Raw genomic sequence first — 23766 nt, 5'->3', positions numbered from 1 at the left:
ATCTCCCTGGCAGGGGTGCCACCTCTGCCCCTTTTACTTCATCCTGCCTGGTCCCCAATGCGTGATCGGTTAGCCAATGGTGGGTAAAATTCCTCAAGGGAGGGACGACCTAATACAGGCATGACCAAGGCGGCCCCAGGGAAGGACTTGGGGGGCTATAGCAAAAGGGGGTGATGGACTCTCGCCCCTTGGCTTTGACATAGCCTAAGTCCTCATTCTGTCTGCAAGAAGAGGAATACTGTCTCCTAGTGTCTTGGTTGCCTAACTTCCCCTGCCTAACTTAAACCTGAAAAAATGACAGAGGGCAGTGCAGCCCTGTACTGAAAAGGGTGGGTTTCCTGGGGCAATCAGGCCTAAGAGAGAATTGGTAAAATTTTGTGAACCTGCTTTGCTAAGGATGTCCTCAATCAAATGATAAGGGTCTGAGCAGGAAATGAGTTTGTTTCCCAAAGTTTTATAGCCCTTTAGCTAACTGACCCTGACTCAGAATAAGTCCTCATAGTTCTTTGTATGATATCTATTGTTTGATCCTTACTGTCTGACAATGATTAATGAGCTTTACCTGTATTCCTGTGCAAATTGAACTCAATAAAAGTGCATGGAGGAACAGGCTTCTGGCCCTTCTCCTTTGAGAGATTGGCCATCTTTCCTGCCCAAGCAGATCATGTCTTGGTAGACTTATTCTCATCCGTGGCAGCCAGGGGGGTCCTGTGGGCAGAATCCCCCCAAAGTGTGGGAAGGTACACTTATAAATTACCCATATCATGAAATGGGCAAATGTGTTGAGTCCTCAAAACAAAATTCACTGAAACATCACAGTATCTCACAACAATGTCAGCTGGTACACTGATACATATGGGTTCCTATAACACTCATAAGTGAGTAAGCCTGTATTATACAGGGACCACCTTCCAGCAGTTAATTCTGGCTTTTGTGGTGGGGGGGGATTATATACAAGAATAAACTAAAAATAAGTAAATAAATAAAGATTGAAATGTAAGACCAAAAACTGAGAAGAACTAAAACTACAAGAAAACATAGGAAGTACAATCTTTGACATGACTCCTAATAATTTTTGGATATGTCTCCTCAGGCAAGGAAAACAAACAAAAAAAGTAAAAATAAGACTACATCAAAATAAAAGTTTTTGACAGCAAAGTAGTCCCTAAAAATTTTTGAAAGACAACCAACTAAATGGATAAAGATGTTCATCAATAATATATCCAATAAGGGTTATCCAAAATACAAGTTGGGGCAAAAGTAGGTTTACACTACTTTTGATTACACTGAACACTGAGTTTATTATTTTTAAAGATTAAAAAAAGATTTTATTTATTTATCTTTAGAGGGGAAGGGAAGGAAAGGGAGAGAAATATCAATGTATGGTTGCCTCTCGTGCATCCCCTTCTGGGAACTGGCCTGCAACCCAGGCATGTGCCCTGACTGGGAATCAAACTGCGGTACTCTGGTTTGCAGGCCCACACTCAATCCACTGAGCTACACCAGCCAGGGCAATTTTTGTATTATTATTTATTAATTATTGTATTATTTTCCATATAAACAACTGTAAACATACTTTTGCCACATCCTTTATATAAGAAACTAATACAACTTAAAATAAAAAAAGAAAAATTTTAATTAAAAATTGATTAAAAAATAGGCAGTGGACCTGAATAGACATTTTTTGGGCCATGTATATGGAAAAAGACATAAAAAGATATTCAATGTTACTAATCATTGGAGGAATGCAAACTAAAATCAGAATGAGATACCATTTCATAACTGTCAGAATGGCTATCTTCAACAAATCAACAAACAGCTGTTGCAAGAATATGGAGAAAAGACAAGGCTCGTGCATTTCTGGTGGGATTGTAAATTATTTTTGCAGCCATTATGAAAAACAGTATGAAGTCTTTTAAAAAATTAAAAATGAATCTTCTTTATGATTTAGTGATTCTACTTTTAGGGATTCATCTAAGAAACCCAAAACACTAATTCAAGAGAATATATGCACCCCTATGTTCATTGCAGTGTTATTTACAATAATCAAGTTATGAAAGCAACCTAAGTGTCCACTGATAGACCAATGGATAAAGAAGAAGTGGTACATATATACAATGGAATATTATTTATCCATAAAACAATAACATTTTGCTATTTGGAACAACATGGGTAGACCTAGAGAGTATTGTGCCACGTTTAACAAATCAGACAGAGAAAGAAAAATACCATATAATTGCACTTATATGTAGAATCTAAAAAAGAAAATAAAGAAACAAAACAGAAACACATCACAGGTACAGAAAAACTTTGATGGTTGCCAGATGAGAGTAGTGCTTTGGGGATGGGTGAAAAATGGAAAGAGATTATGGTGTGCAAATTTACAGCTATAAAAACAGTCACAGGGGTGTGAAGTATAGCATAAAGAATATAGGAGAGTTCTAGTCAAAATGAAAGAAGAAGCAGATGCTGTGCTTGCCTCCCATCATGACCATGTCAAAATTATAATTAAATTGTATAATAATCATCTTGGAGAAAAAATTTAAGACTAACTGAAGAGAAGGCCTATAATTAACAATAAAATGAGGAAGCCAAGTCAAGACTGGTAGGAAGGGTGGAGACTCAAAATGGGATGGCCCTGCACCCACATGTGGTGGTGAGAATTAGAAGGGATACCTCAGCTGCATTGTTCTCTCCTTAAGAGGGAATAGTCCCAGCCCCACAGAGGGCTCTCCAGCCCAAATAACCAGTGTGAAGGAGAGGGGCTACCACAACTTCTAGCTATAAAATCAGCAAGAATTCTATCTGTCCAGGTGAGACAGATGGCTGCTGGAAACCCACATGTCCTTTTAAAGGGCCAAAGCAAAGATTTACTCACTCACAGGCACTTACCCTGCATTCCAGCAGAGGGACAGAAGCTCAGGAGTCACCAGACATACAAAGTGACTGAGTTGCCTGAGTTGAGGGCAAGGACTGGAGGGGCAGCTGCCACTATCCCTGTGTCGAAACCTCCTCCCATGTAGCCAAATCTGAATCTGCATTAACCTGCTGAACTCTACTTACCTACACTGATGATTCTGTGAGACCCTATCCCACCAACTTTCACATCACTAGAGGATCTTTCAATAGCAACCAGCATGTCTTAGTCCACCACTGTGGAATGTTCTTTCTGCAATGGACAACCAGCCTTTGCTTGCACTGCAGTCTTTTACAAATATTGTCAAAGGCCTGCAGGCCCTGGGAAGACAGAAATTGAATTTTGTGGTCCCTGTGCTTCTTACTGAGTGTCTCCAGGCTGGGCACTGTGCCAAATCTGAATCCACATTAACCTGTTGACCACCATATCTCCATTTTGTCGACTACCTGAGAGTCCATCTCACCTAACTCCAGTACTGCCTAAGGTTCTTTCAGTGCCTGAAAGGCACCCAGGCGCCCCGTGTTTTTGCTGAGAAACCCCAGGTCTGGTGCTGGTGGAAGTCAGCCTCAGTTCACAGAATGGACTTTCTTATGTGCCTCCTGGCCCAACAGAGGGAACTATAAATGCACATCACCTTGTAGTTTCTACCAGAAAACTGCCTCAGGCCAGTCACAGGCAGTGGTTGACCTTAGTATGCAAGAGAGCCCCTCCCAAGAGGCCCCAGAGCACACCCAGTGGCCAGTTGTAACCACACCAGAACACCACTGAATTAGCTGCAAAAGCTACACACCCAAACAATGGTATCAGCAGGAACCAGAGTCTGCTGACAAGTCCTGCTCTATAGAATGAGCCCCACACAGCAGCTAAGATGCTGCAGTTGTGGCCAAACCTCACAGCCAATCATAATGAGCATCAAACCTATTCACCAACATACCAACAGCAATCAAGGCTCAACTACAACAGGAATGTTCACACAACCCATTCAAGCAACACTTATAGAGCACCCAGCTCAAGGACTAGGGAGACTGTGCCATCAGTACCATTGAATACTTACTACATAAGGCAACTCTGTGAACGTGGAGACATAGCAGATCTACCTAATACCAACTTATTTAAAGACAGAAATGACTGAAAACTTCTCTAACCTGGTAAAGGAAACAGAAATATAAACCCAGGAAGTGCAGAGAGTCCCAACCAAGATGACCCCAAAGAGGCTTACAAGACACATTATAATGAAAATGCCAAAGGTTAAATACAAAGAGAGAATCTTAAAAAGAGCAAGAAACAGTTAGTTATCTACAGGGAAGCTCCCATAAAACTTTCAGCTGCTTTCTCAACAAAAATTATTTAGACCTGAGGAAAATGACACAAAATATACCAAGTGATGAAAAGCAAAGACCTACTCTTACCAGCAAGGCTACTAATTAAAATTGAAGAAGAAATGAAAAGCTTCCCAGACCAAAAAAAAAGAAGCTAAAGTATTTCATCAGCCCAAAACTAGTACTATAAGAAGTGTTAAAATTACTTCTTTAGAAAGAGAAAAAATGGTAAAGGATTAATTTTTTTTGAAGAGAAACCAGATTATGCCTCTGTAGTCAATTAATATTTGTCAACGGGGGCAGAAGCATAAAATAGAGTAAAATAGCCTATTCAACAAATGGTGTTGGGAGAAATGGACAGCTACATGCGAAAAAATGAAACTCAAGCACCAACTTATACCATACACCAAAATAAACTCAACATAGACAAAAGACTTAAATATAAGTTGTGATACCATAAAAGTCCTAGAGGAGAATATAGGCAAGAAAATCTCACATATTCTACACAGTAATATTTTCACCAATATGTTCCCTAGAGCAAGGGACGCAAAGGAAAGAATAAACAAATGGGATCTCATCAAAATAAAAATCTTCTGCATGGCTAAAGAAAACATCAGCAAAATGAAAAGGGGACCAATGGTATGGGAAAACATATTTTCCAATGATACCTAAGACAAGGGTTTTATCTCCAAAATATCATAAGAACTCATAAGACTCCACTCCAGGAAGACAAAGAATCCAATGAAAAAAATGGGCAAAGGACCTGAACAGACACTTCTCCAAGGAGGACATACAGACATAAGATAGGATGCTCAGTATCACTAGCCATCAGAGGGATGCAAATTAAACCACAATGAAATACCACTTCATACTGGCCAGAAAGGCCATCATAAACAAAACAAACAACAAGTGTTGGAGAGGCTGTGGAGAAAAGGGAACCCTAGTGCACTGTTGGTGGGAATGCAAACTGGTGCAGTCACTGTGGAAAACAGTATGGAATTTCCTCAAAAAACTAAAAATGGAACTGCCTTTTGACCTGGCAATTCCAATAATGGGATCATACCCTAAGAATCCTGAAACACCAATCCAAAAGAACATTTACACCCCAATGTTCATAGCAGCGTTATTAACAATAGCCAAGTGCTAGAAGAAATTTAAGTGCCCATCAGTAAATGAGTGGATGAAATACACTATGATACATTTACACAATGGAATACTATACAGCAAAAGGAAGAAGGAATCCCTACACTTTGTCAAAGCATGGATGGAACTGGAGAGCATTATGCTAAGCAAAATAAGGCCAGTGGTGAAAGACAAATACCATATGATCTCACCTGTAAGTGGAAGCTAATCAATAAAACAAACAAGCAAGCAAAGATATAACCAGAGACACTAAAATAAAGAACAAACTGACAGTAACCAGAGAGGTCAGGGGTGGGGGATAATGGAGAAAGAAGGTGAAGGGTCATCAAGGAACATGTACAAAGGACCCACGGACAAAGTCCAAGGGGGATAGGATTGACTGTGGGAGGTGGGGTGTGTTGCTGTGGAGAGTGGTAGTGGGGAAATGGAGACAACTGTACTTGAACAACAATAAAATGAAAAGAAAAAATTTAAAAAGAATATTAAAATGGCAATAACTATATACCTACATATAACCATTTGAAGTATTCCAATAAGAGGTCACTGCATAGCTGAAAGGATGATGAAACAACACTCATACATATGCTGCATACAAGAGACCCACTTTGGATCGATATATGCACACAGAGAGAGAATAAGGATATGGAGAAAGCTATTTAATTCAAATGGGTTAATAAAAAAGTGGTGTAGCAATATTCAGATATAATGGACTTTAAAACAAAGGGTATAATATAGGATAAAAGAGGAAATTTTATAATGACAGAGGGATCAATCCAACAAGAGGATATAGTCCATGTAAATATTTATGCAACCAAATAGGAAAACCTAAATATATATCACACCCTGATTAACATAAAGGAAGTGAGCAACAGTAATACACTCATAGTAGGGGATTTTAACAACCCATAGATATCAATGGATATATCTGTCAGACCAAAAAAAAAATCAACAAAAAACCCAGTAGCCTTAAATGACACATTAGACCACATGGGTTTAATTGATATTTTTAGTGTGATCCACCCCTAAACACCAGAATATACATTCTTTTCAAGAGCACATGGAACATTTACAAAGATAGGCCATAAGATAGGCCACAAAACAAGCCCAAATAAATTTACAAAAAATTAAGCCTGGGCTGTTTGGTATTGTTCTGACAGTATGCGTACAAGAGCATACAAGATGTGGTGGGTGGTATGACTCATAGTCAACCAGCTGGAGTGAAGGACCCACCAAAGGATGAATCTACAGCAACCAAAACCAGAAAAGGGAAGATGACAGTGAGGTAGGTGGGAGCAGAGCCCACTTCCCCCTGCGAACAGGTGAAACATCTACATCATCTACTAAGGAACAGAGTGAAGCCAATGGTATCCCAGCATATATGAGGACTGGAAACCCAAAATTATAGAGGACATTGAAAAATTACACAGCAAGGAGAGTGTTTCAGGACAATAAGGTCCCTGGGACCATCACGGGGACCAGAGTGGCCATAGCCCCAGGCCAGGCTCCCACCAGGACTGCTGCAGGATTCTTGGGAGAGACTGAGCTCAATGGCTCCCTCCCCTGCCAAACAAGGTTTGAACAGCACCAGGCAGGACCTGGATGCTTGAAGTCACAGGAGGGGAATAAGGATGAAGTGGCAAACACACAGGGGTAGTGTGTACCCTCTGAAACTATGGACACCAGCTGGGAAGAGTTGGGCTGTAACAGACCCTGACCAGGTCAGTCCCTGGTCTGGTTGGAAAGTTGGGCTGTGTGAGAGGCCAGGTGCTTGTTTGGAGTGGCAGGCTTGAATAGGAGGAATTTTTCAAAAAGGAAGAGAGAAAAAAGGCACTAAGCAGCTGTTAGGGAAATTCTCCAAAGCAGCGGCCCCTGCCTCCTGCTCCCCTACCCCCACCTAGCCACATACTCACACCCAAAGCACGCCTGATCCCTCAGCCCAGCAACTGCCTGTATTATCTCATGCCTGCAGCCCTGGGGACAGTACACACCTGACCCTGCTGCACAGAGGCACCTCCCACCCAGGACCCACTGGCTCTCTAAGAGGAAGGCAGAGACAACCCTGCAGAGGAGAGCTATGGGACTCAGGAAGTCAGCAGTCCCTAGAAATACTTAACTTGGTGGGGTAGCAAAACTTCCCTGAGAGTCCCTAGCATCTAGGACAGCAAAGAGAGAGAAGGTGGTGTGTGAATTGTCCCTAACTGGTGCATCTCAAGGACAGCACAATTGGTGGACTGGGCACAAAAGGGCACTGGGGGCATAGCAGAGAACGGAGGAACTGGGCTAGAGGCTGGGCAACAGCAAAAGTGTGGCTCAGGAAGGGAGAAAAATAAAACCAATCCCCTCTCAGCCTGCTGCAGCCAGGAAGACCAGCAGAACTGGCTTGGTCAGTTTAAACCCAGCAGAAGGTTTTTTGCTTGTTTGTTTTTAGTTCTTTCTTCCCTTCTTTCTTTTCTTCCTTTCTTCCTTTCTTTTTTCTTCCTTCCTTCCTTCCCTCCTTCCTTTCCTCTTTTAGTCCTTCTTCCTTCCTCCCTTTTTTTTCTTTTGTAATTCTGACAAGTGAGACAATAAAACCTGGAGCTGTGAAAAGACTAGACTTAGAACCAAAGAACGGTCATCCCAACAAATGAGAAAGTGACACAAATTTCACTTTGCTACTCCAGAGAACTAGCAAGTTATTGTATATTTGTATTATTATTTCTTTATTCTTACATCTTTTGTTAGAGTTTTTGTATTTCTCTTCTTTCTGTTTAGTCTTCTTTACTTGATTTATTAACTTGCATTGTTTGGCTAGTTTCCCTTGTTCTCTCTTTCATAGCATATTTTTCATTTTCCATCTTTCACTTCACTTGTGTTCCAATATCACACTACTCTAGTTCCTGTCCTTCCTATTCTTGCTATTCAGATCACATAGATTCTGTTCTGTGATTGTTGCTCCATTACTATTGTAAATAATTCCTCTTTCACACAATTGTAAATACTTCACAGCACTCCTCCTGAATCTTAGCTCAATCCACTATTTCCTGAATTTATTACTGTGGTGGTTAACTTTATTCTTTCATACACTACACCTATTTTCTCTCCTTTACCCTCACTTTATCTCATAATCTGACCCTCACACAAGCTCCCTGCTTTCTAGATCCAATGCACAATCCTTCCCTGCTCCTAACAAGAGTTTTACCTTTTTTCCACCTTTTCTAAAAAAGTGGCTACTTCAGTAAAATAACAGTTAACACTATATATATCCAAAAAATCTCCTTTCTCAGAGCTCAGGAGATCAAGGAGACTGTACCACTGAATATCACAGGTCTCCTACCACAGAAGTTCACACCATAAATCCAGGGAGCTAGAACAGATCAAATTAAAATGCAGAAGCTAACAAGAATAGTCTCACAAACAATGGGAAGACAAAGAAACAATCCTCAAGTGAAAGGAAAGGAGAAAGGCTCAGAAAGAATACTAAATGAAACAGAGGCAAGTCAACTATCAGATATCAAGTTCAAAGCAATGGTTATCAGGAAGCTCAATGAGTTCACAGAGAATTACCAAAAACTGCAGGGAAACTACAATGAATTAATTGCAAATTATATCAACATGAAAAAGGAAGTAGAAACTATCAACAAGGGCCAAGAGGAAATGAAGAATACAATTTCTGAACTGAAGAACACAGTAGAGGGTTTAAAAGCAGGCTAGATGAAGTAGAGAATCAGATCAGCAACTGGGAGGACAAGGTAGAAAGAAATACTCAGAAAGAGCAAGAAAAGGAAAAGGAGGCTCAGAAAGAATGAAAAGAGGTTAAGAGATATGCAGGACAACATAAAACAGAATAATATCCATATAATAAAGATACTAGTAGAAGAAAACCAAGGAATAAAAAATCTGTTTGAAAAAGAAATGATGGAAAACTTCCCTAATTTAATAAGAGAAAACGTCACACAAATCCAGGAAACACAAACAGTCCCAATCAAAAGGAACCCATAGAGGCCCACTTCAAGACACATAATTAAAATGGCAAAATTGCAAGTCAAAGATGGATCTTAAAGGCAGCAAGGGAGAAACAAGAAGTAACATACAAAGGTGTTGTAGACTGCTCTACCTGGTTTTAGGAATTGTATCTCGACCCCTTGTGGCTAAGGGCGAGAGACGATCTCTGGAATGCCAGCTGCAGGAGACAAAGCTTGTCTCTGGTAGCAAACGCTGCCTCAGTTTCCTCTCCCTGCCCTCAAAACTTGATTGGAAATCAATGATGGGGAAGACCCCTCACAGCAGGGGGCAACCTAAGCCAGACTTGATCACTTGGGAAGCCTTCAGGGAAGGAGTCGGGGGGCTACAACAAGGAGTAATGGACTCTTGCCCCATGGCTTTGACATAGCCCAAGTCCCCATGTTCTCTGGGAGAAGCACTTCCTGGCTCTGATCCCCTTAAGCCTGAATACCTGTTGGGGAGAGGTACAGCTCCTTGCCTTGGTAGAGCGTGTCCTGGGGAACAATCTGGCATCACAAAGACTTCCTGATAAACCTGTGAAATCTGCTCTGCTAAGAATGCTTTCATTCATATGTTAAGGGTTTGAGCAGGAAACCCTAAAACTCTGTTCCTGACAGACTCACTCATAGTAAGCCCTCAGATTTCTTTGCAATGTTATCTACTGTTTGATCCTTGCCGCTCTGTATTCCTGTGTATTACAACCCAATAAAAGCTCTGGAGGTGGGGGCTTGAGGCCTTTCTCTCCTCCAAGAAACTGGCCACAGCTCACTTCTCCTCCCCAAGCAGATCACGTCATATCTCTGCCATATTCATTCTCATCTGTAGCACTCAGGGGGACTTATGAAAGTCACCCTCATACAAAGAAACACTGAGAAGGCTAGCAGCACACTTCTCAATGGAAACACTCCAAGGCAGAAAAGAATGGCAAGAAATATTCCAAGTAATGAGAACCCAAGGACTGCAACCAAGGCTACTTTACCCAGCAAGGCTTTCAATTAAAATGGAAGGCCAAATAAGGAACTTCCCAGACAAGATATAAAAGAATACACCTCCAACAAATTACTGCTGAAAGAAATGCTAAAGGTATTGCTTTTAAAGAAAGGAAGAAAAAGAGTGAGAGAGAGAACAGATACAAAAAATGGCAATGAATAAGTGCCTATTAATAATAACCTTAAATGTAAACAAATTAACTGCTTGAATCAAAACACATAGAATAGCTGCATGGGTAAAAAAGCATGACTGACACATATGCTGCTACAAGAGACTCACCTCAGAACAAAAGACCTACACAGACTGAAAGTGAAGGGCTGGAAACAAATTTTCCAAGCAAAGTACAGGAAAAAAAAAACAAAAAACAAAACCCAGGGTAGTAATACTCATATCACAAGAAGTAGCTTAAAAAAAAGTTTCATAAAAAAGAGACCCAGAAGGACACTTTCTAATACGCAAGGGACGTATTTATCAAGAACACATAAACATTATAAATATATATGTATTCATCATAGGAGCACCCAAAAACATAAAGAAAATCACAGAAGACTTCAAGAAAGATATTGACGGCAACACAATTATACTAGAGGACTTCAACACCCCACTGTCAAAAATGGGTAGATCTTCATAACAAAATATCAACATAGATATTGTGGTATTGAACAATGTCCAAGAACAAATGGACTTAACTGATATATATAAGCCTTTCATCTCAAAGAAGCAAAATACACATTTTTTAAAGTACACATGCAACATTTTCAAAGGTAGACCACATGATAGGACACAAAACAAGCCTCAACAAATTCAAGGAAACTGAAATCATATCAAGTATTCTCTCTGAGCACAAGGGGCTGAAACTAGAACCAACCTCAAGGAATAACCCCCCAAAGCACTCAAGAAAATTAAAATTATATCAAGCATTTTCTCCAAACACAAGGGCCTGAAACTACAAACGAACCTCAAGAAAAAACTAAAAAACACTAAAACTCAAAAAGCTTGAGTAGCGTGAGATTAAACAATGAATGGAGATCAAGAAGAAAATAAACAATTTGCTGAAAACAAATGAAAATGACCTCAGGAAAAACCCCAAACTTGTGGAACACAGCAAAGGCAGCCCTGAGAGGGAAGTTCATAGCAATAAAGGCTGACCTAAAAAAAAGAAAAAAAGAAACATTTCAAATAAACAACCTAGCCCTACACCTACAAGAACTTGAAGAACAACAACAAAGACATCCCAGAGCAAGTAGAAGGAAGGAAATAACCATGATCAGAGCAGAATTAAACAACATGGAGACTAAAAGCACAATTCTAAAGATCAATAAATCCAGGAGCTGGTCCTTTGAAAAGATAAACAAAATTGACAAGCCTTTAAGCAGACTCAGCAAGAAAAAAAAAAAAAAGAGAGAGAAAGGACCCAAATAAACACAATCAGAAATGAAAGGGAAGATAACAAGTGATACCACAGAAATACAAAGGATTGTAAGAAATTACTACAAAGAACTATATGCCAAGAAATTTTGAAACCTGGGTGAAATGGACAAATTTCTAGAAAAATATAATCTTCCAAAACCAAATGAGGAAGAAGCAGAAAGCCTAAACAGACTGATAACAGCTCATGAAATTGAACCAATAATAATAAAAAAAAAAACTTCCGACACACAAAGCCCTGGACAGTACTATGCCCCAGGAGAATTCTACAAAGCATTTGAGGAAGAGCTAACTGCTATCCTTCACAGATTATTCCAAAAAATCCAAGAAGATGGAAGACTCCCAAACTTTTTTTATGAAGCCAGCATCATTCTAATCCCCAAAACCAGATAAAGACAAAATAAGGAAAGAAAACTTTAGGCCAATATTCCTGATGAATATGGACAATAAAATCCTGAACAAAATATGGGCAAACCACATCCAAAAACACATTAAAAAGATCATATACCATATGAAGTAGGATTCATCCCAGGGATGCAAGGATGGTAAGATATTTGCAAATCAATAGATGTAATATATCACATAAACAAAAGGAAACACACAAATCATATGGTCATATCAATAGATGCAGAAAAAGCATTTGATAAGGTTCAGCACCCATTTATGATTAAAACATTCAGCAAAGTGGGAATAGAGGCAGCATTCCATATGTGAGAGACCTACAGCCAACTGATGTTGGCTCAATGGGCAAAAACTCAATGGGCAAAAAGTAAAATTTTTTCCACTAAGATCAGGAACAAGACAAGAGTGTCCATTTTCACCACTTCTATTCAACATAGTATTGGAAGTTTTAGCCACAGCAATCACACAGGAAAAGGAAATAAAAGACATACAAATTGGAAAAAAGGAAACAAAATGGTTATTGTTTGCAGATGACATGATAGTGTACATAGAAAATCCTATAGACTCCACCAAAAATCTGCTTGATCTAATAAATGAATTTGGAGGAAAAAAGCCAGGTACAAAGTCAAAATCTAGGTATCAATGGCATTTTTGTATACCAGCAATAAAACATTAGAAGCAGAAATCAAGGAAAAATCCCACTTGATATGGCTAAAAGAAAAATGAAATACCTAGGAATAAACATAACCAAGGAGGTAAAAGACCTGTATGTAGAAAACTACACAACACTGAGGAAAAAAATCCATGAAGACAAAACAAATGGAAACATATACTGTGTTCATGATAGAAAGAATTAACATCATCAAAATGTCCATATTATCCAAAGCAATTTACGTATTCAATGCAATACCTACTAAAGTACCAATAGCATATTTCACAGACATAGAACAAACACTTCAAAAATTATATGGAACTATAAATGACCCCGAATAGTTGCTACAATTTTTGAGAAAGAAGAGCAAAGTAGAAGGGATCATGTACTTGATATCAAACTGTATTATGAGGCCACTTTAATCAAAACAGCCTGGTATTGGCATAAAAACAGGTACATAGATGAATAGAACAGAATAGAGAGCCCAGAAATAAATCCAAGTCTCTATGGTCAATTAATATTTGGCAAAGAGGCCAGCAACATAAAATGGAGCAAAAATAGCCTCTTCAACAAATGGTGTTGGGAGAAGTTGACAGCTATGTGCAAAGAAATGAAACTCAAGCACCAACTTACACCATACACAAAAATAAATTTAAGGTGGATAAAAGACTTAAATATAAGCCGTGAAACCATTAAAGTCCTAGAGGAGAACATACACAGGAAAGTCCCAGATATTACATGCAGCAACATTTTCAGTGATATGTCACCTAGAGCAAGGGACATAAAAGAAAGAATAAACAAATGGGATCTTATATTAAAAAAAGCTTCTGCATGGCTGAAGAAAACAGTATTAAAACGCAACCAACTGTATGGGAAAACATATTTGCCAATGATACCTCAGACAAGGGTTTAATCTCCAAAATATACAAAGAACTTACATGACTCCACTCTAAGAAGACAAGCAACCCAATTAAAAAATGGGCAAAGGGGTGGAAATGGGAGGGAGGTGGGGAGCAAGGGGTGGGGGAGGGTGGGATGGGAGAAATAGACAAAAACTGTACTTGAAAAATAACTAAATAAAATTAATTTTAAAAAATTAAAAAAATAAAATAAAATAAACAGCCAGATTTTTAAAATGTGAAAATGGAAAACAATTAAACACTTAATAATTTTAATTAAAAAATAAATAAATAAATTATACAATGAATCTTTCCATAAAAAAAAATGGGCAAAGGACTTGAACAGATACTTCTCCAAAGAGGACATACAGAGGATCCAGAGACACATAAAAAGATGCTCAGTATCTCTGGCTATCACATAGATGCAAATTAAGACCACAGTAAGATACTACTTCACACCAGTCAGAATAGCCATCATAAACAAAGTAACAAACGACAAGTATTGAAGAGGTTGTGGAGAAAAGGGGATCCTCATTCATTGTTGGTAGGATTGCAGACTAGTACAACTACTGTGGAATTGTAGACTGGTACAACTACTGTGGAACAGTATGGAATTTTCTCAGAAAACTAAAAATGAATCTGCCTTTTAACCCAGCAATTCCTCTCTAGGATTATATCCTAAGAACCCTGAAACACCAACCCCAAAGAACCTATGCACACCAATGTTCATAGCAGCACAGTGTACAATAACCAAGTGTTTGAAGCAACCTAGGTGCTCCTCATTAAATGAATGGACAAAAAAAATATGGTACATTTACACAATGGAGTTCTATGCAGCAGAAAGAAAGACAGAGCTCCTACCCTTTGCAAAAGCATGCCTGGGCCTGGAAAACATTATCCTAAGCAAAATAAGCCAGATGGTGAAAGACAAATACCATATTATCTCACCTTTAAGAGGAACCTAACAACAAAATAAACAAACAAGCAAGCAAAATATAACCAAAGACACTGACATAGAGAACAGGCTGAAAGTGACCAGAGGAGAGAGAGGAGGGAATTTTAGGAAAAAGGGGAAAGGGTTTGCAGGAGCAAGTATAAAGGACACATGGACAAAAACAGGGGTGTGGTGGAAATGGGAGGGTGATGGTGAGTACTGGGGGGGCGTACTGGGGGAAGTAAAAGGCATAAAACTGTACTTGAACAACAACTAAAATTTTTAAAAATCTGTGGAACTTATGCCACTAAATTGTTATATGTCCTAAGAGTAGATGATAAATCAAGACTCAAAGCTAAACTTACAAAATAATTTTTCATATAAGTATGATGAATAAAGTTCTCTAAGTGAAAAAAAATTATAGGGAACTGGTCTGCATGGCAATGGTGATTGTAGCTGAGCCCAGGTTCAGAAAACTTTCAGGGATGTTGTGCCACATAGGAGCCAGACCCACAGACTGGCTTTCCCATGGGGGACCAGGCCTGCATTATATGTAGGCTGCTTTGAGGCTTGGTTTTGCTAAGACTCCCTCACCCTGACTTAAGACAGCAGATGTTTAATGTATCTTTGAAGTAACTTCTGACAGACTATGCTAAGCCATGCCAAGGACAGGATGTAACCAGATCAATCACTCTTATCATTCCCTGGCCTTTGCAACATGCTTTTCTTTGTTATATGTAAGAAATAATCACTTAAAGCAACCTGAGCACAATGAATGAGGACCTTCCTTGATGTAATGCTCCCAGAAAACAATAAAAGCTTGGGTCAGTGTGCTTTCTTACTCAGAGTGACCATACTGTCCCTTTTCTCCATAGGACTTCTGCAGTTCATGTGATTTTGTTTGTTGCATCCACAATACTGAGGACACCGCTGGCTGGAGTCCACATCATCTGGTGCCCAACATGGGGCCAAAGGCTTTGCACCACATTGTGGACAATATACCAACTTGGTTGGAGTGCACACATCAACCCAGGTAAGGGCAGGCACCACCCAGTGCTCTTCAATAAGGTTGTAGGGTGTGTTGAATTTCAGAGAGAAATATATTTCTTCCAAGGTCGCCCTCTCTTGTAGCTGTTTTGCATCTGCACCCTCTTTAGTAAGCAGGAGTCTTGCTTGCTCCCAAACATTCACCACACCCAATGGGCACCCCATTTCCCTTTAATCGGCTTTGAAAACTAGTTACAAGGTCATTTACGAGTGTCTCAGCAGATTTTTTCAGGTCGCCTCTTGTGGTCCTTTTGATTTTGCCTTTTCCCTCAGCCTGCTTGCATAAGGAAAAGCAGATAGTGAATGAGTGCTATGTTTTGACCAGACTCTGAAGATCACTTTCCAGAAGAAATTAGTGTTAATCACAGGTTTTGTATGAGAACATTTGGCATTAGCCAAGCTCTGAAGATAAAAGGCACTGCCTTCCCTGGCTCGAGAAATTGGGTGTTCCCACATGAGTTGAAACCTTGCAAGGGTGTCTGGGACCAATTTCCAAGATGTGTGGGTGTCTTACAGGGACCTCCAAAATGATTTAATATAACTTCTGGTTCATCTGAGAGAGCTTAATATAAAGGTTGGTCACCTAGCACTTTGAGCCCCCCCTTGCAGTTTTAGACACTTGGGGGAAAAAGCAAGACCCATAAGCAGGGTTAAGTTACCTGGAATATCTGGCAGCCCTCCATGACTGTCTTCTACCAATAGCACATTTTTGAGCCACCACACTATATCCCCCAATAGCTAGCTAGCTGGGGTTCAGCACAGGCAGCAGAGTCAGAAAAAAATGGAAACTGAAAGTAAAAAAGGCCCTCTTATTAACATGAATGGGCTCTTGTTTATATAAAGAGCAGGAAGTCTACCTTCGCATGTTACAGCATCTCATTCAGCTTTTACAAACTATAAAGAAATACTACACTGCTTTTCCTAACAAGGGGATCTTAGATATTGAAGTTTGGGAAAGGGCAGGCGACAAGCTAAACCTTTTACAGGACAGTGGCATTTCTATCAGAGTTCAAAACTTATTCACTTGGAAACTAGTCAGGACTGCTCTCATGCCTATATGGGATGAAAAAGGAGCTAGTCAAAGAAAAGGATAAGGATTCTAATTCAGAGGAGGAAGTCACATATGATGTAGCAGGGGAGCACTGAAGTTCTCTCTGCAGCCCCACCTCAGGACCTGCCTTGTAGCTGCTGCTCCTTATCTCATCTTCGAGTGTTTCTCCTTATAGGGTGGGTCACCACCAAGAAAGCCAGAAAATTCAGACAGATAGCCTATTAGGGCTATGCGGCAGTGCCTTTGGCAGGAAGCAGAGGCTGGGGATTTAGATGCCCATTCTGACCAGTGTGAAATTGTATCTCATTGTGGTTTTAATTTGCTTCTCTCTCATGGCTAGGGATGATGACCATCCTTTCATATGTCTCTGGCCCCTCTGTATGTTCTCCTTGGAGAAGTGTCTGTTCAAGTTTTTTGCCCATTTTAAACTGGGTTGTTTGTTTTCCTGGAGTGGAGTCATGTGAATTCTATACATGTTTTGGAGATCCAGTCCTTGTCTGAGGTATCATTGGCAAATATATTTTCCCATACAGTTGGTTCCCTTTTCATTTTGCTGACATTTTCTTTAGGCATGCAGAAGCTTTTTATCTTGATGAAGTCTCATTTGTTTGTTCTTTCCGTTATTTACCTTGCTCTAGGGGACATAGTGGTTGGTTGAGGGTTTTTGTTTCTGTTTTTGTTTTGCGTATAGCTGTCCAGATCTCCCAATACCATTTGTTGAAGAGGCTATTTTTACTCCATTTTATGCTTCTGCCCTCTTTGTCAAATATTAATCGACCATAAAACTTTGGTTTATTTCTGGACTCTCTATCCTGTTCCATTGGTCTATGTGTCTTTTCTTATGCCAGTACCAGTCTGATTTGATTACAGTGGCTTGTAATACATTTTGATATCAGGCATTGTGATCCCTCCTACATTGTTCTCCTTTTTAAAAATTGCTGCAGCTATTCAGGGTCATTTATGGTTCCATATAAATTTTTGAAATGTTTGTTCTATATCTGTGAAATATGTCATTGGTACTTTAATAGGGATTGCATTGAATCTATAAATGATTTTGGGTAGTACAGACATTTTGATGATGTTAATTCTTTTGATTCATGAACACGGTACATGCCTACATCTGTGTCTTTCTTAATTTCTTTCTTCAGTGTGTGTAGTTTTCTACATACAGTTTTCACCTTCTTGGTTAGGTTTATTCTTATGTACTTTATTTCTCTTGTTGTTATACAGATGGAATTTTTTTCCTGATTTCTGTTTCTGATATTTCATTGTTGGTATACAAAAATGCCTTTGATACCTCGATATTGACTTGGTATATGGCTTTTTTTCCAAATTCATTTATTAGGTTGAGCAGATTTTTGGTGGAGTCTATAGGATTTTCTATGTACACTATCATGTCATCTGCAAACAATGACCATTTTATTTCCTTTTTTCCAATTTGTATGTCTTTTATTTCCTTTTCCTGTGTGATTGCTGTGGCTAAAACTTCCAATACTATGTTGAATAGAAGTGGTGAAAATGGACACTCTTGTCTTGTTCCTGATCTTAGTGGAAAAAATTTTACTTTTTGCCCATTGAGTTTTTGCCCATTGAGCCAACATCAGTTGGCTGTAGGTCTCTCACATATGGAATGCTGCCTCTATTCCCACTTTGCTGAATGTTTTAATCATAAATGGGTGCTGAACCTTATCAAATGCTTTTTCTGCATCTATTGATATGACCATATGATTTGTGTGTTTCCTTTTGTTTATGTGATATATTACATCTATTGATTTGCAAATATCTTACCATCCTTGCATCCCTGGGATGAATCCTACTTCATATGGTATATGATCTTTTTAATGTGTTTTTGGATGTGGTTTGCCCATATTTTGTTCAGGATTTTATTGTCCATATTCATCAGGAATATTGGCCTAAAGTTTTCTTTCCTTATTTTGTCTTTATCTGGTTTTGGGGATTAGAATGATGCTGGCTTCATAAAAAAAGTTTGGGAGTCTTCCATCTTCTTGGATTTTTTGGAATAATCTGTGAAGGATAGCAGTTAGCTCTTCCTCAAATGCTTTGTAGAATTCTCCTGGGGCATAGTACTGTCCAGGGCTTTGTGTGTCGGAAGTTTTTTTTTTTATTATTATTATTGTTTCAATTTCATGAGCTGTTATCAGTCTGTTTAGGCTTTCTGCTTCTTCTTCATTTGGTTTTAGAAGATTATATTTTTTCTAGAAATTTGTCCATTTCACCCAGGTTTCAAAATTTCTTGGCATATAGTTCTTTGTAGTAATTTCTTACAATCCTTTGTATTTCTGTGGTATCACTTGTTATCTTCCCTTTCATTTCTGATTGTGTTTATTTGGGTCCTTTCTCTCTCTTTTTTTTTTTTTCTTGCTGAGTCTGCTTAAAGGCTTGTCAATTTTGTTTATCTTTTCAAAGGACCAGCTCCTGGATTTATTGATCTTTAGAATTGTGCTTTTAGTCTCCATGTTGTTTAATTCTGCTCTGATCATGGTTATTTCCTTCCTTCTACTTGCTCTGGGATGTCTTTGTTGTTCTTTTTCAAGTTCTTGTAGATGTAGGTTTAGGTTATTTATTTGAAATGTTAGATACCAAAGAGAGATTGGTGGTTACCAGTAGGGGCTGAGGGTAGGTAAAATGGGTGAAGAAAGTCAAAAGGTACAAACTTCCAGTTATAAAGTATATAAATCTAGGGGATATAATGTACAGGATGGTAATTATAGTTAATAATACTATATTTCCTAGTTGAAAGTTTATGAGACAGTAACATCTTAAAAGTTTTTATCATAAGAAAAAATTATGTAACTAGTTATCATGACAGATGTTAACTAGACATAATGTACTAATAATTTTGTAAAATATACAAATATCAAACCATTATATTGTATTATATATTAGTACATTAGTACATTCAGTACATCTGAAATGAATACATGTTGATTATATCATTATTAAATAACAAATGAATATATATAAAACATTATTTTATATCTGACATTATAACAGCTTTATTGAAAATAAAATTTTCAACATTTGAATGTCTAAAAATATCAATCACAAAATAAATACATATTTATTTGTTTCATTTACATTCAAGATAATAATAAATAATTGCAGAAGACAAAAAGAAAAATCCAAGCAAAAAATGCATAAAGTTCATTAATAATATATAAAAATAAGGCAGATAGTAATATAAAATATTAAGCTCTAACAGCACATATTACCATCTTTGAGTATTTCCTTACCTCTGAATGTTCTTGAATTTTAGCATTTTCCTTTTGTCCACTTGGATCTGCAACTTGTGCTTTTCTTGCTTCTTTCTCCAATGGTATAGATTCTGAGTCCTCACTTACTTCTGTTTTACTTATTCTTCTTTCCATGATGGTCTCCTGGATGGTCTCCTGGATGATCTCAGTCTTCCCATCACTTTTAAGTAACTCCCTTTGGTTTAGGAAATACTTTAGTTGATGCTTAGTTTTTTCGGTTTCCTGTTTTTTTTCAAAGGAACCATTTATGAAGTATTATTTTTGTGACGTTTTCCTGCCATTATTACAACTTTTAGAAATCTGCATATATTCATACCCATATTACTTTGGAGGAGTTCAGTTAAACCACTGGTATAATAGATACTCTAATAAATCCTCAAAGTTAAAACTATGAAAATCTTCTTCCTTTTTTGAAGACAATTTTTATACCCAGGAGATTCTCGTGCTGTTATTTTTTAAAGGTTATAATTATTACACAGGTACAATAAAAGTTAATTAAAGGTATACATTATACAAAGTGCTGAATTGTAATGATGATAATTAACATCTATATAAAATAGAAATAGTTCAAACTAAATGTTTCTTAGAATAAGATTTTTTAAAAATAAGATTTTTATTTAAAATATTATTTTATATGAAAGAATATATTAATTAACAAAATAAAGTTTACAAATAATATCACAACAGAAAACTGATTTTTAACATTTGGATGTACATTATTTTTAATGATTTGTGAATATAACTAGTACACATAGGTATTTTTATACTGGATTATGCTATACATACTCACATAATATGACCTTTTTATTATATACTATCATAGATATGTTTCCATGACAGTAAATAAACATGTAAATCAGAATACCTAAGAGAATTTATTTAATAATACACTTTTATTTAGCAATTTGTTTTATTAATGAACAGGTTGGAGTTGGGTATCTGTATAGAATATGTTGCTATTAAAATCTCTCTCTCTCTCTCTCTCTCTCTCTCTATATATATATATATATATCCGTGTGAAAATCTATACACATTTTCTTTTTAACAATAAATTTTTAGAAGTGGAATTGTTCAATAAACAGGATATGTCTTTAAAAAACTAGCCATATTATTTTTCAGGAAAAAAGCAATTCATACTACTAATAAAAATATATCAATGATTTCTCTTTTCTATATATAGTCACAAATATTAGATATTTCTTCTTTTTTTAATATTAAATTTTATTTAGTTACTTTTCAAGTACATTTTTTTTTATCTATTTCTCCCATCCCACCCCGCCCCCCCTGCCCAGTCTCCCCCCTCCCTCCCATTCCCCCCCAGTCCTCATCTCTGTGTCTTTCATACTTGTTCCTCAAAATCCCTCCCCCTTTTTCCCCTTAAGTTCCCTTCCCTCTTTCTTCTTATTAAATTTTTACCAAAAGAGTAGTTTATAAAATCTATCTCATTGTTTTATTTTATTAAATTTATTGGGGTGACATTGTTTAATAAGATTATATATGTTTCAAGTGTACATATCTATGATATACTACCTGTATATTGCTTTGGTTACCCAACTCCCTAAGTCAAATAATCTTCCATCATCATATATTTTGTAATTTTTAACTGCATTTATGGAAAAGAGTGAGGCTGAATATACTGGTGTTCATTTATTGGGCATGCATGTTTCTAAATTATGAGTTCTTTGTGTTCTTTCTCTGTTTAGAAAGAGGGCTATCTATACTTCTTTTGAATTTGTAAAATAACTTCATGTAAAATACTTTGTAAATTTTTTCATTTTTATCTTTATGTGTCATTTTTATCATTAAAATGTTTTACATATATTACATATATATGCTTTACATACACAATATGAATATATTATTATTTACATATATGTGTACAATTAAAAACTATTAAAATAGTGTCAAATTACATATATATGTGAACTGTTTCACATATTTTTATTAGCAGTATTAATTGCTTTTTTCCTGAAAAAAATATAGCAAAAGTCTTTTAAAGACATATCCTTTTCATTGAACAATTCCACTTCTAAAAATGTATTGTTAAAAAGAAAATGTGTACAGATTTTTACACTATATATATAAATTTTAGCAGAAAATTATATATTATTACATTATATTATATATTATATATCATTTTATCTATATAATTTGACACTATTATGCATGTTCCCCATTTTGTCTCCTTTGCCCACCTCCACTGATCCCCAGCCCTCCTCCTCCCTTCTCCTCTAATTTTTGTAATGATAATTCCATACTGTTTTCCAAAGTGGCCATACCAGTCTGCATTCCCATTTAAAGTGCATGAGGATTCTGTTTTCTACACATCCTCGCCAACACTTTTGTTTGTTGATTTGATGGTAGCCATTCTGAGTGCAGTGAGGTGTTATATAATTGCAGTTTTTTATTCTTTCTTTAAAAATGTTAATTATGCTATTAAGTTTTCCCAATTTTCCCCTATATGCCTCCTCTGCCTTGCACCCCCCAAATTTCCAGCATTCCCCCTCCTTAGTTCATGTCCATAGGTTGTATATATAAGTTCTTTGAATTCTCTGTTTCCATTCTTAACTTCTCCCTATTTGATGCCTACCAACTATGCTTCTTCTTTCTTGTACCTTTCCTTTCCTCCCTCTCCCCACTGAAAATCCTCTATGTGATGTTCATTTCTCTGATTCTATTCCTGTTCTAGTCATTTGCTTAGTTTTTATTTTCATTGTTTTTTGTTTGTTTGTTTCAATTGTTGATAGTTGTGAGTTTGTTGTCATTTTACTGTTCATAGTTTTTGTTCTACTTTTTAGATAAGTCCCTTTAACATTTCTTATAATAATGGCTTGGTGATGATGAACTCCTTTAACTTGACCTTATCTGGGAAGCACTTTATCTGCCCTTCATTCTAAATGAAAGCTTTGCTGGATAGAGTAATCTTGGATGGAGGTCCTCGCTTTTCATGACTTCAAATACTTTTTCCCAGCCCCTTCTTACCTGTAAGGTTTCTTTTGAGAAATTAGCTGATGGCCTTATGAGCACTCCTTTGTAGGTAACTATCTCCCTCTTGCTGCTTTCAAGATTCTCTTTATCTTTAATCTTGGGTAATGTAATGATGATGTACCTTGGTGTGTTCCACTTTGGGTCCAACTTCTTTGGGACTATCTGGGCTTCCTGGAAGTCTATTTTGTTCACCAGATTGGGGAAGTTTTCCTTCATTATGTGTTCAAATAAGTCTTCAATTTCTTGCTGTTCTTCTCTTTCTGGAACCCATATAATTCGGATATTGGAATGTTTAAAGTTGTCCCAGAGGTTCCTAAGCCTCTCTTCATTTTTTGAATTCTTGTTTCTTCATTCTGTTCTGGTTGGATGTTTATTTCTTCCTTTTGTTCCAAATCATTGATTTGAGTCCTGGTTTCCTTCCGGTCACTGTTGGTTCCCTAAATATTTTACTTTATTTTCCTTTGGGTATCTTTTATTTGTTCTTCATTTTGTGACAAAGATCAATCAGTTCTGTGAGCATTTTGATTACCAATGTTTTGAACTCTCCATCGGATAGGTTGGCTATCTCTTCATTGCTTACCTCTTTTTCTGGAGTTTTGTTCTGTTCTTTCATTTGGGCCATATTTCTTTTTCTTGCCACACCCATTAAGTTGTAAGGGGGTGGGGCCTTAGGTATTCACCAAAGCAGGGCAACTCTCTTTACTGCACTGTGGCTCTGTCTGTGGGGGAGGGGTCAGAGA

General features: G+C 37.5%; 1 protein-coding gene across 1 annotated transcript in view; it reads right to left on the bottom strand.

The window, feature by feature from the left end:
- CCDC7 (coiled-coil domain containing 7) overlaps positions 1-23766 on the bottom strand; it is a 362459-nt gene that overhangs the window by 46899 nt on the left and 291794 nt on the right. Inside the window, exon 15 of the mRNA XM_053670977.1 lies at positions 20018-20260. Coding sequence (XP_053526952.1) covers positions 20018-20260 — 243 coding nt within the window. The remainder of the gene's footprint in view (positions 1-20017; positions 20261-23766) is intronic.

The sequence above is a fragment of the Artibeus jamaicensis genome, unplaced genomic scaffold (assembly GCF_021234435.1).
Source record: "Artibeus jamaicensis isolate MK-2021 breed Jamaican fruit bat unplaced genomic scaffold, CSHL_Jam_final contig_659, whole genome shotgun sequence".
Classification (NCBI taxonomy): domain Eukaryota; kingdom Metazoa; phylum Chordata; class Mammalia; order Chiroptera; family Phyllostomidae; genus Artibeus; species Artibeus jamaicensis.
Note: the sequence above shows the minus strand (reverse complement) of the source record. Positions and strands in the feature narration are given on the sequence as shown.